This window comes from Brassica napus, chromosome C1 (assembly GCF_020379485.1).
Source record: "Brassica napus cultivar Da-Ae chromosome C1, Da-Ae, whole genome shotgun sequence".
In the NCBI taxonomy this organism is placed as follows: Eukaryota; Viridiplantae; Streptophyta; class Magnoliopsida; order Brassicales; family Brassicaceae; genus Brassica; species Brassica napus.
This window is the reverse complement of record NC_063444.1, coordinates 13943919-13960911: the sequence shown is the minus strand read 5'-3', so window position 1 is coordinate 13960911 and position 16993 is coordinate 13943919. Positions and strand designations below refer to the sequence as shown.

Here is a 16993-nt window from a genome sequence, read left to right as displayed (position 1 = left end):
GGAACGAGAGGCAGAGAAGAAACAGAGTGTATGTAAGTAAGTAGTACGGAAATGGAAATGAAAATGAAAAAAGCCCTAGCTTTTTCCTTAACAAGCAGAAGAGATAGACGAGGGAGAGAAGAGGTCGAATGATGATTCGTTCTTACCAGGAACGAGGGGGAATCAAAAGGATTCACTGTTAACAAACCCTAGATTCTGCTGCTACTTTAAGTCGTGAGAGAGAGAGAAGAGACCTCTTTGGCTTGGTCAGTGGGAATTTTTTATAAATGTTTGATTTTTTCCCGATAATGGCAACAAAAGCAAAATAAAATAAAAAATGTGTACCATTGGTTTCGTCCTTTCTTTTTCCGCGAAGTTCGTGGAGTTTTGACTTTTTTTTATCATATTCTCGGTTAACCAAAATTTTAGTCTTACTTGTATTTTTCATTTATTTCAAAATGCTTCTATGCCCTCGCAGAGCCAAAAACTTTTTGTACTAGTATCGGAAAAAAAAATCAAAACATAATGTTTAAATGATCAAAAAAAACTACAAATGTATTACACCAAAAAAAACTACAAATGTACTTTACGTTCACTCATAGCTTGAAACTTTTTTATAATAGTTTCATTTGCTACATCTTCAAATATTTTTTTTTCCAATAAAACAAATAAGACAGTCACTTAGAAACTGATCACCGATGCGATTTCGTAGTACTGTCTTGATGATCTTCATTCCTGAAAAACATCTCTCAAGTCAAAGATAACTTCAAGAGCCTATACACCAAAGGTTGAGAAAGATGTTTCTTGGTTTCTACCATTAATCGCGATAGATCTCCAAGATGTTTCAAATCAGCAAACCTTTCATCTCCTCGTACATTATCAATATAAATGTCAAGTTGCTGCTTAAGTGATATGCACTCCATAACACTAAAATCCTCAGGATAAAATTTAGCCAGTCTCAATAACTTTTCTTTATCAAACTCACAGAATGAAGCAGTAGGACTTAAAGATGATCTGCAAACGAGTAACTCAGAGTTTACCTCGTTAAAGTGACCATTAAACTCTTGAAGCTCCATATCCAATACTGTATAAAAACAATTGACTTGATAATGATGCAAGTTGGTAATGTTGGTCTTTTTGTGTGGCTTCCTTGGATCGATGAAATCGTCCTCCATGTTGAGACTACCAGTGTCATGTTTCTCACACAAAGCTCAAACATCATTCACAAAAGAATCCCAGCCATCATCTCTGAACTTCTGTAGTTGCCGCTTAGTGGATTCTACTAATGAGACAGCATTTAGGATGTCTTGATCTTTTAGTTGCAAGGCCAGTGACAAGTTCTCTGTGAGTCCCAAAATGTGCAACGTCAAATGTAGGTAGAACACACGATCAAAAGTGTGGATATATTTGAGAAGACCATTTGCTTGACTTCGCTGGGTAAGATCAGCACCTTCATCCTCGACGTACATAAGCATCTCATCCACAGAAGAAAACATCTCAACTAACTGCAGCAACGTTTTATAATGAGAACCCCAACGTGTACTTCTTGGTCCTGGAAGAGAAGACTCTTGATTCAGTCCTTTTCCAGTCTTGATTTCACCACTGCTTATTCCCTTTTCAATTATATCCCGCTGAATTTCTCGCATCTTATCTTTCCTTTTACAAGAAGCTGCAATCACATTCACTAACAAAAAAATCTTATCAAAGAAATCTTTAACTTCAAAATGTTTCTTCGCAACAGCAACAACTACCAATTGTAGTTGGTGAGCAAAACAGTGTACATAGTATGCCAAACTATTTTCTTTTGGAATCAGTGCTTTCAGACCATTAAATTCACCTCTCATATTTCTGCTCCATCATAGCGTTGTCCTCTCACCTTTTTCAGACTCAGACTATATTTAGCAAGCAATGAATCAATTCCAGATTTCAAAGATAAAGAACATATATCCTTCACATGGATAAGACCAACAAATCTCTCTTTGACCATACCATGTTTATCGACAAAGCGAAAAACTATAGCCATTTGCTCTTTCATAGAACAATCAGCTGATTCATCCACCAATAAAGCAAACACATCATTGTCCATCTCTTGAACTATAGAGTTAATTGCTTCTTCCGAAAAGCAATTAACAATATCTTTTTGAGTAGGATGAGACACCACTTGATTATTTCCAGGAGCATTCTTCAGCACAACCTTGCTCACATCTTCATTCTGTGCAGCAGTATATTTCACTAACTCCAAAAAATTTCCTTAGCTGCTAGAATCGGCTATCTCATCATGAGCACGAAACGGTAATCCTTGTTTCAGTAAGTATCTAGCAGCATCGACTGAAGCATTTAGTCAGATACGATACTCTTTTTTTACAACATCGGTTTGCTTTTGAAAAGCATGTTTGATTGACTGACCTTGTCTCATCAAATCTTCACACTTCTTTTTTGCTATGTTGTGAAAGCTATTTATCGCACCTACATGGCCAGCCAATATGTCAGCCTTATTCCAACTATCAAATCCCTCTGTGACAAATCCAACACTTTCACTTTTTTTCTCGTTGCTGAATAAATAACAAAAGAAACAATATGTCTTCTCTTTCTTGACACTGTATTCCAACCAATCACCATACTGATCAAACCAAGAAGGATTAAACCGCCTTAATGCACCTGAGATAACTCTTTGCTTAAAACTATGCCCACGAAGTTGACAAGGTCCTCAAGTCAAGTACTTGCGTCTCACCTCGTCTATTTGATTATGATCATATTCATGAATCCCTTTTCTTGCTGCATGTTGTCTAGGTGAATATCATCGGTTGGTGGAGATTTTCTTTTCGGACTTAGAAATTTATCCATTAACTTTCTGTTAAATAAGATAGATTAGTCTTTTTTAGATATAAAACTAATCGTTAAAAATATTCAGATCATGACAAAAAGTAACAATATAAACAAAAGAGCAGAATATAACAAAAAAGTATATAAAAAGCCAACCTGAATGTGGAGAGCACGAGTTGGAGCAGGTCGCCGTCGTCTTGTGTTTGCAGGGGAAGAGAAAGGATTTTTTTTTTCCTCCTATTTTAAGTTTTTTTTTTAATGCTTCTGTATTATAATTTATTTGGGCTTAATATAAGTTGGGCTGAAACTAAAATAACACCAAAGTTTAAATAACGAAAACATGTTTAATGATTTTTTTTTTTTTGCAACTATAGAAAATAAGATTAAAACTAATATAAATCCAAAGTTTTAAAAATAAAAAATGAAAATATATTAGTTGTATAATTAAATTTTGCCTTTAATGTTTTGTAATTATTTTTGTGGGGTCAAATTTATTTTCTAAGTGGGGTCAACCCAAAATTTATCTAAAACAATATTTTTTTTTAAAGTAGTGGGTCAGCTGACCTCCCTACCTCTTAGCTGCCTCCGCCCCTGATGTAGATTATGGAGAAAAAAATTACAAGAGGTCTTCAGCATGGTGCATGGCGTATCATCGAACATGGATCTCATAGGGCTGCTCGGAGTGATGCAGTCAGACGTGCATTCTCATATGATGGTAGAATTATCAGCTGTAGAATCGTCTACGCAATATTTCTCATCGTTTTTTTAACTGAATATTTTCCATCGTTGTAATAGCATAATTAACCAGACGTTAACAAAAAACTATATAAAAATGGGATGAATAAGGAGAAAAATCTATAATATAATGAGGCAGTTACCTCACTCCTGAGACGGCATGTCATCATTTTGATGAGTCTCATTTTTAAAAAGTGTGAAAAAGTGTCAAACCTGTGGTTCGAACCCGAGTTATTGAGATATAAACACCAACATTTATACCACTAAACTAAATGATTCTTTTTACATTGATGGCTGAAACTAATATATATCTATGAAGGTCGGAAACCTTTGCTTCTTCGGTTTTCTCTGTGGGCCGGGCCTACAAATGTATTATCAGTTTCATTTTTAAATGAGGTTCATCACGTTATATGAAAAAAACAATTATTGTTTTTTCATATTGTAAATTGTCTTCATTTAACATGAGTTAGGGTTATTTTCATCATTGTCTTAGACAAGTCTGAAGAGTCGCACTGTGTGTCTGTTCGTAATCTATTTTTTCACCGGTGAACTCTTCATCTCCCCATCTTAAATCGCTTGATCTTAAATGTTCCTGATTTGTAGTCTTTCTTTAAACCATATATATATATATAATTCTCATCTTTGAGGAACCCAATTTGCATCTCCATAAAACTCATTGATTCCTCTTAGCTTTAACGATCTTCTAGAAAATGCATTTCTGCCTCTCCAGTTCCTCAAACTGGCGTTCCCGACATCAGTCACTCAACCTTCGAGTCTCTCCGTGTTGGTCGTAGTAGTCAGAGCATAGCCTCTAGCCTCCTCGCTTATGGGATTCCCTGAACTTCAAGAAAGACAATGAGTTTATGGGAATCACGGTTCTCTTCCTTGATGAAAAGGTAAGTTAATCTTCGATTTATCACACTTATTTAATATAATTGTTTTTAATTGATTTCCTGATTTTTTGTTAAATAATATTATTTGCAGATTCCGTGATTCATGGATTTATTTCCGCCGGACGTGCTAATCACTACATGCCATCTTGAAAGCCAGTTCCATTGTGAAAGTCGATCATTTTGAGGTTGCTAGGTGCTCAAGCATGTACAAGATAATTGATCATCCATTCCTCATTCGTTTCATTTCACCAACTATTATTGATGAAGTCATCACGGGTGCTCCTGAGATCAATCTCCAATCATAATTGGACTGTTTGACAATTTCCAAGTGATTGCGAACACAAACCTAGAACTCTCAGGTATATTATCATATTGCATCTGAGTTTATAATATGTTTCGTTATCATAACTGATATTTAAACTCGCATATGTGGTTGGCAAATCCGTTCTGTCCAAGGCTCTGACCTTAGTAAAGAAACAACTTGAGTCGTTATCCGTCTCCTCATTGATTCGTAAGAAACAATCAACACACAATTGCCTTTATACTATTATCTATATTGTGTTAACATCAATAATCAAAAATATTTTCTACCCAAATTATGTGGTCGTCTATTTATCTAACTTACTTATCAAACTAATTTTACACAAATCTTTATTTTACGGCTTAAAAGAAACCACAACAACCCAAACTTTTAAAACATCAAAAACTAGAATTCTAAAAAAGACGAATCATTAATGATCACCTCTCTTTTTTTGTCTAATCTTAGAAATAAACTTAAAAACAAATATGTCAAACCAATCACCTCAACTAAAACTCAACGACACATACATCAAGTCTGCTAAACAAATACAAACTACACGGCCAGCTATTTAATAATTTACAAACTTACTTTCGCAACGACACATACATCGAGACAGCTAAACAAATACAAACTACACGGCCAACTATTTAACAATTTACAAACTTACTTTTGCAACGAAGAAGACGAAGACGACAAACAAGATCAATGAAATTACCTAAACAAAAAAGCAGAGTAAGTTATGAACTCTGATAAATACAACTAACAATGATTTTTGTTTACATATTACCCATCAAATAAAAGATAAACAAACACAGCCACAACAAAAGATACAAGAGACAATCCCGACAGACACAAAGGCGGCAACAACAGCTCCACATGCTCACTCTTCTTGTCTTATAAAAATAGCTTACATGCCCAATGTCAACAGGCCAATGATATTGTCTTCTTATGAAAAATACATAAATTCGTTTAAAACTTATTAAAACCCAAATACTCAGAACTGTCACTCGTTTTATAGTTATTTCTACAAGTCTTCATGTATTTGTTTTAAAGGTTCGGTAAGAGCAACAAGTTTAGAAATAAAATAAAAACATATAACAAACATAATAAGGATAATAAAAAATATTACTTAATACACACAACTTACACGACTAAACTGGAGAAAAAATATCTATAAACAAAAGATATTTTCAACAACTTTAATATAATTTATGTACTCTCAACAGTACAAGAAACAAATTAAAAAGATAAACAAACAATAAGTTTCAGTGACACAACAAACAACAACACGAATTATATCAATCACATTACTAACACAGTTTAGTCCTTCATAAGTGAAGAACAATGCATACACAATTCATCATCACAATTCTAACTTTATAACAATAAAAAAAACTTGAAAAATAACTCAAAACGCAAAATTCACAACTGCAATAACCCTAGCAAAAATATTGAAATGAAACAAGAACTCTTTCCACGACTGCGCGGAGAGAATGCCCTAGTAATTAAAATTGGCTTCTTCGGTGAATAGAATTCAAATATCCAACGGTGGTCAATTAAAGAACCACGGCAAACGAAATCTTAACTTAAAGTACTATGCTACCAAAAGAAAAATATACAGTTGATATAACTAAAGTTATTTTCATTTTCATTTTCACTGATGCTATTAGCTTTTTGTTACACAAAATTGGCAAAAGTTGAGACCTTTACACAGGTAAAACCCAAAGCTACAATATTTTTGTCAAAAAAAATATTTATAGAACACTTAAAAAAAATAGTTATACAACACAAGAAGAGCAATAACGATAACTACTCAACAGAAATTCATTAGACACTTTAACTATAGCTGAATAAGAAAATCAAAACCTTAGCAAGAACGCATGATTAACTCCGGTCTGTTAGCCGGGATTATTAATTCATGATTTGACATTTTTTTGTTTTTTTTACATTTTTCGGCTAAGAGACGGCTCTTATATCTTTTATTTAAGAGACGATTTTTAGTTTTTTTAGTTAAAATCTAAGAATAGGTAAGAACCGTCTCTTAACCGAAGTTAAGAATCTCAGTTAAGATACTGAAGTTAATCATGGTCTTATCCAAACCGTGAAGACATTACTAATCGATTTCATAGTTTTGGGACTTTGGGGGGGGGGGGGGGGGGTCAATTCTGAATAGCATTCATACTTTTCTCTTTCCTTGGATATGACATCCTCCATTCCGTATTTCCATCCAAGGTTATCGAAACCATACTTCATTTATGGTTAATGCATTTTGGGAAGATAAGTGACTGGTTGTTCCTAGAATTAGTTTCCATCCTAGCACTTAAGCAGCAAAACTCGACCTAAACAACTTCATTAAATATATTGATGTAGTGGGGACTCGCCAAAGAAAGGTACACCTGCTCAAGATTTCAAGTTCGAGTTTTGCTGCTTAAGTGCTAGGATGGAAACTAATTTTAGTAACATTGTTCTGCTTCCTAGCCCAATATGAATATGGGTCTAAGATCCAAAGCCCATCTGAATTAAGAAGTTTTTCATGTTTTCACCCATTATTGTCCAAGGCTCCAAGGCCCAAGCAGAGCAATGAGAGAGGTCATGCGTATGACAGATTTCTATTTTACGTACAACTCTTTATAGTCGAATCTTTGATGGATGGATCTGTATATTTTTGGCTCCTGATGATCGGGACACTTCCTTGAGTACGTGAGACGCATTCCTGTTTTGGGAAACGGTTTCAAAAGTCTCTTTTTTTTTGAACGCAAAACTGCTTCAAAAGTCAGTCTTAGTTTTGTATCAACAACAAACTTCACTTGAATAATTTAGCACATCAACAGCAAGCTAAACTAGTTTAGGAAACAAATATGAAAAATAAATAAATAATGTAAATAAGCAGATATGTCGCCGTTGTGGAAGGAACAACCGGCGACTGTCATTAAGAGTTTAGTGCGATGACAGAGCTAAATTCGTTTATTTATATATCCACTTGCAGAATCTTATTTTTCTTAAAAAATTAAAAAGGTTCCAGAGTCGTGAAGCCAACTCAAATCCAACACAAAATAGAAATATTTGATCATTTGGAGAATTTTTATTGACTAGTTTAGTAACAAAATATTAAGAGAAATTATTGGAGAAAATAGAAAACCTGTATTTAATTATATTCTCTTTTTTTTTATAACAACTATTATGTTCTCTTTTCAGCAAAAAGTCTCTTCATTTTTTTTTTGGTAAAGGCTCGAAATTGTATTGACATTAACAATAAACATGTGTATGTACTTTTAAGTTTTAACAAAATTAAACATCTTTACTTTAAGCTAAATAAATAAATAAAAAGAAGCTCTCTTTTGATTTCTCTCTCTCTTTCGACCTCCCCCTCTCATATTCGTTGAATCACTCTTCTGGGTTCTTTACTTTTCTTTCCCTAGATCAAAGTCCACTTTTTCTAGATCTGGGTTCGGACAAAGACTGTGTCTTTCTGCATTCTGCCGTTTTTTATTCAGCTCGATACTATCCAGGTAACTGCATTTTGACTCTTTAGTTAGCTACAGTGTCTCCAGTCCAGAGTTAAGTAAGTTCTTTTTAATACTTTGCTGGAAAGCAAATCTGAGATTTGTAGCTTTTGATTTTTTAGTTTGGTCGGAGAACTTACTTAAAACTTTGTTAAGTTGGTACGTGTGCGAGAGAGAGAGAGAGAGAGAGATAGCTAGGAGTACTTAAGGAATGTCCTGGACTTTCCCGAATCACGGGAACAACGTGCATTTTTACTGATTGCTTCTTTATAAAGGAGTCTTGTTCTTTAAAGATTAGTTTGAAACATTACTTAATCTCTCCGTGTTTTCCGGTCTTGATCAGCCTTTGTATTAGTCCTTGTTCTTCATTAGAACAAATAAAAACTCAAATCTTTCTCCTTCAGGCAATGCCAATTTAAACAAAAAAAAGAAGTAATGTAAAAGATGAAATAAAGATTCGATCTTTGTATACCTTAAGGGAGGTGGTTAGAGTTACAAATGGGTGAGGCGCAGAAGACTATTCAAGTGCCACGTCACCACACATCTCTCAAGAAGCCCTTATGGGTCGTCTTAACAGTTTCAGTGATCAGCATGCTTCTCATCAGTACCCACATGTTCCCACGACAAGGCAAGAGGAGCTCCTCGGATGCTCTCTCCGCGTGGCTGCCTGCTCATGTGAGAAAACACACTGATGAGGAGATAGCAGCTAGAGCAGTGGTCAGAGACATACTTAAAACGCCTCCCTCCATAACCGAAAACTCCAAAATCGCTTTCTTGTTCTTGACTCCGGGGACTTTGCCGTTTGAGAAGCTCTGGGATGAGTTCTTCAAGGTAACAGTAACACACATCAACGTTTTCCAAAATCCAAATTTAGTCACATTCTTTTCACTAAAACGTTCATTGTTTGTTGCTTGTGTTGTGAAGGGTCATGGAGGGAAGTTTTCTATTTACATCCACCCGTCCAAGGAACGGCCAGTTCATATCAGCCGTCACTTTTCTGATAGGGAGATTCATAGTGATGAGGTCACGTGGGGAAGGATCTCAATGGTTGATGCTGAGAAGCGTTTACTGGTTAATGCTCTTGAAGATCCTGACAACCAACACTTTGTTCTTCTTTCAGAGAGGTAATGTGTAACACCATACTCTAAAATACCGAATTAAACCGAATTAATAAAATCTAATTAAATACTGAAATTTTTAATAAAATAAATCCAAAATAAAAACTTACTTTGAATTCAATAACCTTGATGTAATGATGCAATCTTGCTCAAGTGTCCCTATCAAGGTTTTCTTGCACAAATCAAAATCACATTAACTTTATTCTTCTGTGCAGTTGTATACCGTTGCATACTTTTGACTACACCTACAGATATTTGCTATACTCCAACATCAGCTTCATTGAGAGGTAAAATTAATCACTTAAATCAAAAGAAAAAAAGTTTTGAGTTATCCATTAATGACACAAGCTTCAATTTTCTATGTTTCTCAAGTTTTGTGGATCCTGGACAACATGGTACTGGTAGACACATGGAACACATGTTACCTGAAATTGCTAGGGAAGATTTTAGAAAGGGTGCTCAGGTAAAAAAAACAAAGCTTCAATCTCTAAGAGTATGTCTGAGTTAGTATGGTTGCTACTTTTGTAGTGTAACTTTCTTCTTTTCTTCTGATCAGTGGTTCACAATGAAGCGACAACACGCGATTATAGTGATGGCTGATGGTCTCTACTACTCAAAATTCCGCGAGTATTGTGGTGTAAGACCTTTTGATAAATTTTCCAGTTTCTTCGTCCTGAGGTCTGATTTTGATCAAGAAATTTACTAAAAATTTCAGCCAGGGATAGAGGCAGACAAGAACTGTATTGCTGATGAACATTACTTGCCAACATTCTTCAGTGTGAGGAAGAACACCCCTATCTTTTGCAATCTTTAAAGCCTTCTTGTTGCTCTAACATTTTCTTTATTTGCTGAATCTTCGTCTTTCAGATGCTTGATCCCATGGGGATCTCGAACTGGTCAGTAACGTATGTTGATTGGTCTGAAAGAAGGTGGCATCCAAAGACTTACACAGCAAATGAGATATCATTAGAGTTCATAAAAAATGTCACGGTAATGTTTTGAAACGAAATCTCTTCGAAAATTAATCACAATTAGCTTCTTATTCTAACTTTTCTTGATTTTGCGCTTGTGCAGTCTGAGGAAATGAGTACACACGTCACAAGTGTGGGAGAGGTATGCTCTTGAAACTTTCTTTCTCGTTGCCTTCTGTTATCTCTTTCTTTCTCACTTTTACTTGTGGTTTTTGAAGCATGGAGATGAGCTGCATTGGCCTTGTACATGGAATGGGATCACGCGACCTTGTTATCTGTTTGCAAGGAAGTTTCATCCTGATGCTCTTGACACTTTGGTCAACCTCTTCCCTAACTACACAAGCACAGCTGCCTGAGAGATGATTCTTGAGCCGATTCTTGGACCTAATTATATTCTTGGATCTTTTAGATACTGTAAATTTTCTTGAAAAAAAGCTGAAATGATTCTTGGAAGTTGATGTTTCTTGGTGAAACTGAAATCCGCTTATACGCAATTAGAGCAGAAAGTTTTGATTAAAAAGAATTTTATTTTGCGATTTTCACTTTGGTTCAGTCTATATCAATAAGTATATGTTACATGACATAGTAGTAAGCTTAAAGTCTTTAATCTTGATATCAGTTCATGTTTTCTTCTTGTGCTTCTGTGATGACAAGTGGAGCTCGGGGAACCGTTGGCTGAAGCGGTGAGCAGTCCCAGTCTTTACCGTTTCTAACCACTGAGAAATGCTTGGGAACCCAAGACTCACCAGAAGCCTCTCTCCGCTTCAGAGACTCTCTCTGTTTCTCCTCCACAGCTTTCTTCGCTTCTCTTGCTCGTTCCCAGTCTTTATTCAGTATCTTCTCACTTACTTCACTCCACACCATCGCAGACTCGCTCTCCATTACCTCTTTCAGGTTCTTCACAGTTGGAGGTCTGAGTCCTGAGATACTCTCCTTAGCATTGTATATAACTTCGACCTCACCGGTCTTCAGGTTTTTAGCCGATATTGTTCTGAAACATTATGAGATGTTAATGATGTTCTTAGAGAGCTGTAATGACTCTTTGATTCATATACTACTTACCTGTCCCAATGGCCAGAGATGTCATAGAGCTTATCTCCGGAGGAAGTCTGAGAGATCTTTCCTTTGATTGATCTATTGTTGTTGCCTTTGAATCTTTCGATGAATGAATCAGATATCAAGTGTAGTTCGGCTTCGAGATCAGTCTCTGGACACTTTATCTTGATTTTCCCGGTCCAGTGAGCTCCAGGAGCAGGTAAGAATCTCACAACAAGCCTTGGTTGGTCCATCTCGTAAGTCTCTTTCCTATTCAGAAGCTTCATTGTCCTTTTGCCCTTTACCTCAACGTCTACGTAAGCACCTTGTTAACCATGAGTACACGCACAAATTAGATCTAGAGTTAGATTTCAAAGCCAAAACGTGATGCTTCCGTTTTAGAAAATATATATCATAGTGTTGACGGTTGTTTTCAGATTTCTTAGTTACTGTTATAACGTTTTATAGGGATTTTGGGTTCGTTGGTTGTTCTGTTTTGGGTTTGGTAGTGAAATAGCCGTTGTTTGATTGTAAAAAAAATGGTTGTTTTGAGATACTGGGGATGTAAGAACGAAACATACCACGGAACTTAGGAGTGAAATATTGACACCATGTCACGTCAATATTTTCATTCTCGTGAGTCGCATGAAGTGCCGACACCGGAGGATGATGCGATACCTGAAACATAACAAGTTAACAACCACAAAATATTTGACGTGACATGGTATCAATATGTGTTACGATTGCAATAAATAAAGGTTATACTTGTTCGGTGAGGACGTTGATGTGACCGTGGGAGACGTGGTGAGTCTCGCCAAGAACGGGGTTGTACGGTGACATGCCAAAGACTATCGGACGGAGTGTGGAGATGTTCCACGCCACGACCGATTTGAGCCGTTCGATGGGAAGATCGCGACGGCTGCATTCTCCTATGAGATCCTGACCGCAAAAGCTGTAGATCATCTCCCCGTAACATTGAAGCTGTGATCTTGGTTGGTTCAGCTGAGGTGGCAGCTTTACGTTCAAAGAATATGATTAATAAATTTTAAAGGAAAACAAATCGTAATCACAATTTTGAACAAATTATTGGTAAATGACGTGATATGGTATGAAATATAAATGTTTACCTGTTATATATAACGACAATTTGGAAATTAATATTTCAAAAGTAAAAATCCAAAAGTGCATAAGGGCATCTCCCGCAAGCACCCTCATTTTTATTGAGATCTACCCTTAAAATAAGGGGATGAGGGAGTAATTTTCCAACAGCCATCTTCAAATTTATTTTAGAAAAATTAAAAATTTATATTTTAGTCTTTAAAATTATAATAATTAACTATAATCACTAAACTTTCAAAATTAATAAAATATACTATTTGAAACATATTAAAATAAAATATTTTTGAAAAATATAATAATATGTAGTCAAATATAACTATAAATAGTATAAAATGTTAATAAAATAATTTTAATCAAAATAATTTTAAAAATATATAACTATAAATACTAAAATATAATATATTATTCATGTAATTGTCAAAAATATATAATTGTAGAGACAAAAGTAAAAAGTAAATAATATTTTAAGATGGTGAATAGTACACCCTCTACCCTTTAAAATTTGAACGGAAGGAGAAGTGTTGGAGGACAAAACCCCTAAAAAATGAGGAGATAAATGGCTGTTGGAGATGTTCTAAAAGGAAATAATATACTTTCTCTTCCAAATGTAAGTAGTTCTAACAAAAAGAGTTTGATTTACAATATAAGACCATGTTTATTCCTAAGAAATCCATTTGGGTTTTTTAGGTTTTTTTTTTTCAAAAAAAATAAAATTAAAAAGCAAACCAATCGCTGGTCGCCACGAGTCAGTGGGGTCTGCGAACAGTGTAAGAAACTCACTAAAATCGGTTCTTAATTAGTAGTTTTTGTAACCGATCATTGAGGGTTTTGTGGGGGCCTACGCACTAAGAAACTCATTAAGTACCCCGGATAAACATGCTCTAAGTAGTTTACGTATTTCAAGCATCTTTTCATTTATTGGATATTGTGTGACCAATGAAATAATGTTAGGTTTTGTATAATTGGTTGAATTAATTGATTAAATGATATATTTTTTTTCAAATTACAGCTTCCTAAATATTTGTGTTAAAACTACTTCCAATTGGAAACCGAGGAGGGAGTATTAAATAACGAGCGAAGAAATATAGTTCGAGGGTTCACTTTCATGCACGATGCCGCCTACTGCCTAGCTACTACTATCTATGAAAATTTAGTCAATTCTGATATAACTGTTAGTCTTCTAAAAAAGCAATGGTCGTTCTGTATTATATCAATAAGACTCGTTAATTCAACAAGTTTTTTTTTGTTTGAACCTGAAAATTGGTGAGATCAGATCCAAGGCGGACGTTCTTGAAGAGGCTAAGAATCCGACGGATGCCATTGGAAGCTGCGTGCTCGGAATCTTTATCATCTTCCAACGCGAAAGGTTTGGCTATCACAAGGTTCTTTCTAGTTTCTTCTTCTTCTGCCTTTGCACAACAACAAAAACATTGAATCTATAAGTTGCCAAAAAAGAACACCTGGGTCCGAATTACTGTTCCACACATGATTTAGCAGACAGAATGTACCAAAAATGGTTGTATATTTGTACAATCCGCCTCCTAAACTCTACATATATAGTAAGTACATTCGGAGCCATAACTAATATCCGGAAAATAGATGTTTAAATGCTTCAAATTAAATAGTTCATCTACACTCGTATAAACCCTTGATCATATAGTCCAAGAAAGTTTTATCTACGTTTCATCTTAAATGGTTAGATTCAAAAATGAAATGGATAGATAATTAATATGGAGAATTCAGAGCCGGTTTTGAGATATTGAAGACTATATATAAGCAAGAACAAAAAAAATCGCCACTCTTTAGATTAAAACGAAGATATAGATTGTTATAAGATGTTCTAGAACCGATTCAATTAATGATACTCTAGTACCAGACTAAAGGACATTTATAAAATTTGTGGCAGAAACTTTTATTTAACGGAATCGGCTGGAAGCCTGAGCTTTTTTAGCTTTCCCCAAGGGCCTGGCACTGGGAGAACTATCAACAAAAGATAATATATAAATTAAGAGTGCATATGTACCAAAAATATGCTCTCTATAGTTACTAGATTCAGGTTTGTGTGATGGGTTGTAAAACGATAGATAAATAATGATATATAAATAGATTTTGCAATCTTAAACTGTTGAAATTTTAAAAGTGTCTCAAGATTACAAGTATGCATGACCCAAGCAAACCCCAAGTGTGTGATAGAAGAATATATGATCCTGTGTTAAATAAAAAAGATAGAAGAATATATGACCCACTTACCATCAGAAAAGTTGTTGCTGAGACACGATCTTTCTGACTTTTATGGATGAGATTTTTTTTATAGAATGAATGGTGTTAATAAAAAAAAAAGCAAGAAGTACAATTTATGAAACGATCAGAAAAACTCAAAAAATAAAAGTTAAAATCATGTTCATCACAGTACACAAAGTGATAATTCTGAATCTCGTTTGCTCCTTTTATATAGAAGTATATGTAGGAATATGTAAACACAGAGATGATAGATAAGGAAAAGAGTTTGATAAGCATTAACTCTTGGATTCAGAGGTGGCGTTGGTCGTTGGATCCATCACCCATCATAACATTTATTATCTCTTTTTTTTTTTTAACATTTATTATCTCATCGTGGCCGTTTTGTGTAGTGCTTAGGGGAGTGGTCCAAGATGCTCGCTTCTTTTTTGAGTTGATTTTTTTGAATGTTAAGGCTGGCCTTATGCTTTAAAAAGGTTCCCCTACATTTAGTTAATTTTAATAAATTATGGAGATGAAAATCTGTAGAGATTTTTTATTTTTTTTTACTTACCACCGAATAGATTGACTGGATCTTGTAAGTCTCTAATTTCCTTACAGCATATATAAATTTTATAGGGGAATCATATTATTCTTGTACATATATAGAGGGTCCTTGTACATAGAGAATCTTTGTATGCTTTGTACATTGAGTCCTTGTGATCTGGTATAGTATAGACCAGAAGTATATAGAATCTCCATTTTGGTTTAAAGGCTTGGTTTAGGTCTTGGTCATGTTTGTATTCTATCAATTCAGAGTCTTTGCTAATTAATGAGAACTAGATATTGACCCGCCCTCAGAGGGCGGGTATATTTTTTTGTTTTTTTAATTTTTTGCCTAATATAATTCATGTATGTGTTTGTATAATTATATTTTTGTATGATATGAATTTAATAGAATATATATAATTTTCTCTATATTAAATAAATAATTTATCAAGTTTCATAATTGTGTACTTGTGTCATATACGTTTGGGAAATTATTTTTAACCTTTATTCACCAAATTTGCAATTTGTAATATTTTTTTGTACTTTCATATATTATAACATTTTTAATTTCCCACATTTTATTTCTAAACTTAAGTAGGTGTTTTAACAGAATAGCTATAACAGATGACCCTAAAAAATTGTTTGATAATAATATAGATTAGTAATATCTAATTAAGGTCAATTAGGCAAAATAATTTTAAAACAATAGGAATTTTAAAAACCCATACAAATACCCAATGCAAAACAATGTATCAAATTTGAGGCCCAAGGCCCATATAAATAAATAAATCCCGATCACAAACTTATTATAGAGAAAAAAAATCTTTTTAGAAAGGTCAGCTCTTTTGATCAAAAAAAAAAGATCAGCTCGAAAATAGAGTTTCTCTCTCCCTCTTTCTATTACAACCGACCGGGGATCTTGTCTCATCTCATACTTAATCGATCTGTAAAAAAAATTGCTCAGATCAGATCTGTAAAAAAAAACCTGGGCTCAGATCAGCCCAGGTTTTAACTGAAAAATATATTAGTAGAAAATTTAAATGGTGCTAAAGTCCAAAAATATATTTTAAACGGTCCCGATCAAATAGAAAACAGCTTGTAAAAGCGGAAGTTGCATATAAATAGAGGTTTCCTACTATTAAGGAGTGGTGGTTATTTTCGGAAAAAAAAATGATGTGGTGGTTAGTTTTGAAAATTAAAAAGGCATAGTAGTTATCACATTAAAAAGTTATGTATCATTAAAAATAGTTGTTGGATCCAACTTTTATCAATGGGTCAAACAGGTGTTTTAATATTATTGATATTTAGAAGGTGGTTATTTAATATATTTAGATAATTATTTAGATGCAGTTATAAAATAATTAGTTGGACATAACTTTTTATCAATGGGTCACACTGCTGTTTTAATAGAATAGATTTTTACACCACAATAACATAATTTACATCTCAACCCAAGAAGTTATGATTTATTCATCGAGACATTAATTTATTCAAATTCTGAATGTTTTACAGAATAGGTTTTAACGGGTTTAAACCTATATAATCTTAGATTAAAATGATGTTAAAATAGGTTTTAACAGGCTTTAAATAAACTTTTAATAGAAATAAATATTCGTTTAAACTCATTTATTTTAACAGATTGTAAATAGGTTATTCTGTTAAAAATCATTTATCATTTATTATGTAAATCAAAGTCCATGGCCCAATTTTAATGGGTTTTGTAAATTAAATGTTTATGGCCCAAATATAT

At 34.1% G+C, this 16993-nt stretch overlaps 2 protein-coding genes and 1 pseudogene across 5 annotated transcripts; 1 reads left to right on the top strand and 2 right to left on the bottom strand.

Moving 5' to 3' along the window:
• Positions 1-152: 152 nt before the first annotated feature.
• LOC106349784 lies at positions 153-2823 on the bottom strand (annotated as a pseudogene).
• A 5211-nt stretch (positions 2824-8034) lies between these two features.
• BNAC01G17780D (glycosyltransferase BC10) lies at positions 8035-10861 on the top strand. 2 transcript variants are annotated; one of them, XM_013785874.3, is made up of 10 exons: positions 8035-8240; positions 8639-9065; positions 9159-9358; positions 9568-9639; positions 9725-9815; positions 9909-9989; positions 10068-10130; positions 10220-10342; positions 10427-10465; positions 10542-10861. In XM_013785874.3, exons 2-10 carry the CDS (start codon positions 8733-8735, stop codon positions 10677-10679), a joined length of 1140 nt encoding a protein of 379 aa, XP_013641328.1. In that variant the 5' UTR covers positions 8035-8240; positions 8639-8732; the 3' UTR covers positions 10680-10861. The 2 variants fall into 2 exon arrangements, with proteins under 2 accessions (XP_013641328.1, XP_013641329.1); XM_013785875.3 differs by having other exon boundaries at positions 8036-8240; positions 8713-9065.
• On the bottom strand, positions 10831-15019 carry LOC106346516 (oxysterol-binding protein-related protein 4B). Of its 3 annotated transcripts, XM_022712579.2 has the most exons (7): positions 14728-15007; positions 14351-14457; positions 13731-13886; positions 12124-12372; positions 11940-12036; positions 11386-11683; positions 10831-11314 (listed from the first exon to the last, which is right to left on the bottom strand). In XM_022712579.2, the coding sequence occupies exons 2-7, from the start codon at positions 14363-14365 to the stop codon at positions 10939-10941; spliced, it is 1191 nt and encodes a 396-aa protein (XP_022568300.1). In that variant the 5' UTR covers positions 14366-14457; positions 14728-15007; the 3' UTR covers positions 10831-10938. The 3 variants fall into 3 exon arrangements, with proteins under 3 accessions (XP_022568300.1, XP_013641326.1, XP_013641327.1); XM_013785872.3 differs by lacking the exon at positions 14351-14457 and having other exon boundaries at positions 14728-15019; XM_013785873.3 differs by lacking the exon at positions 14351-14457 and having other exon boundaries at positions 13731-13882; positions 14728-15000.
• Positions 15020-16993: the final 1974 nt, after the last annotated feature.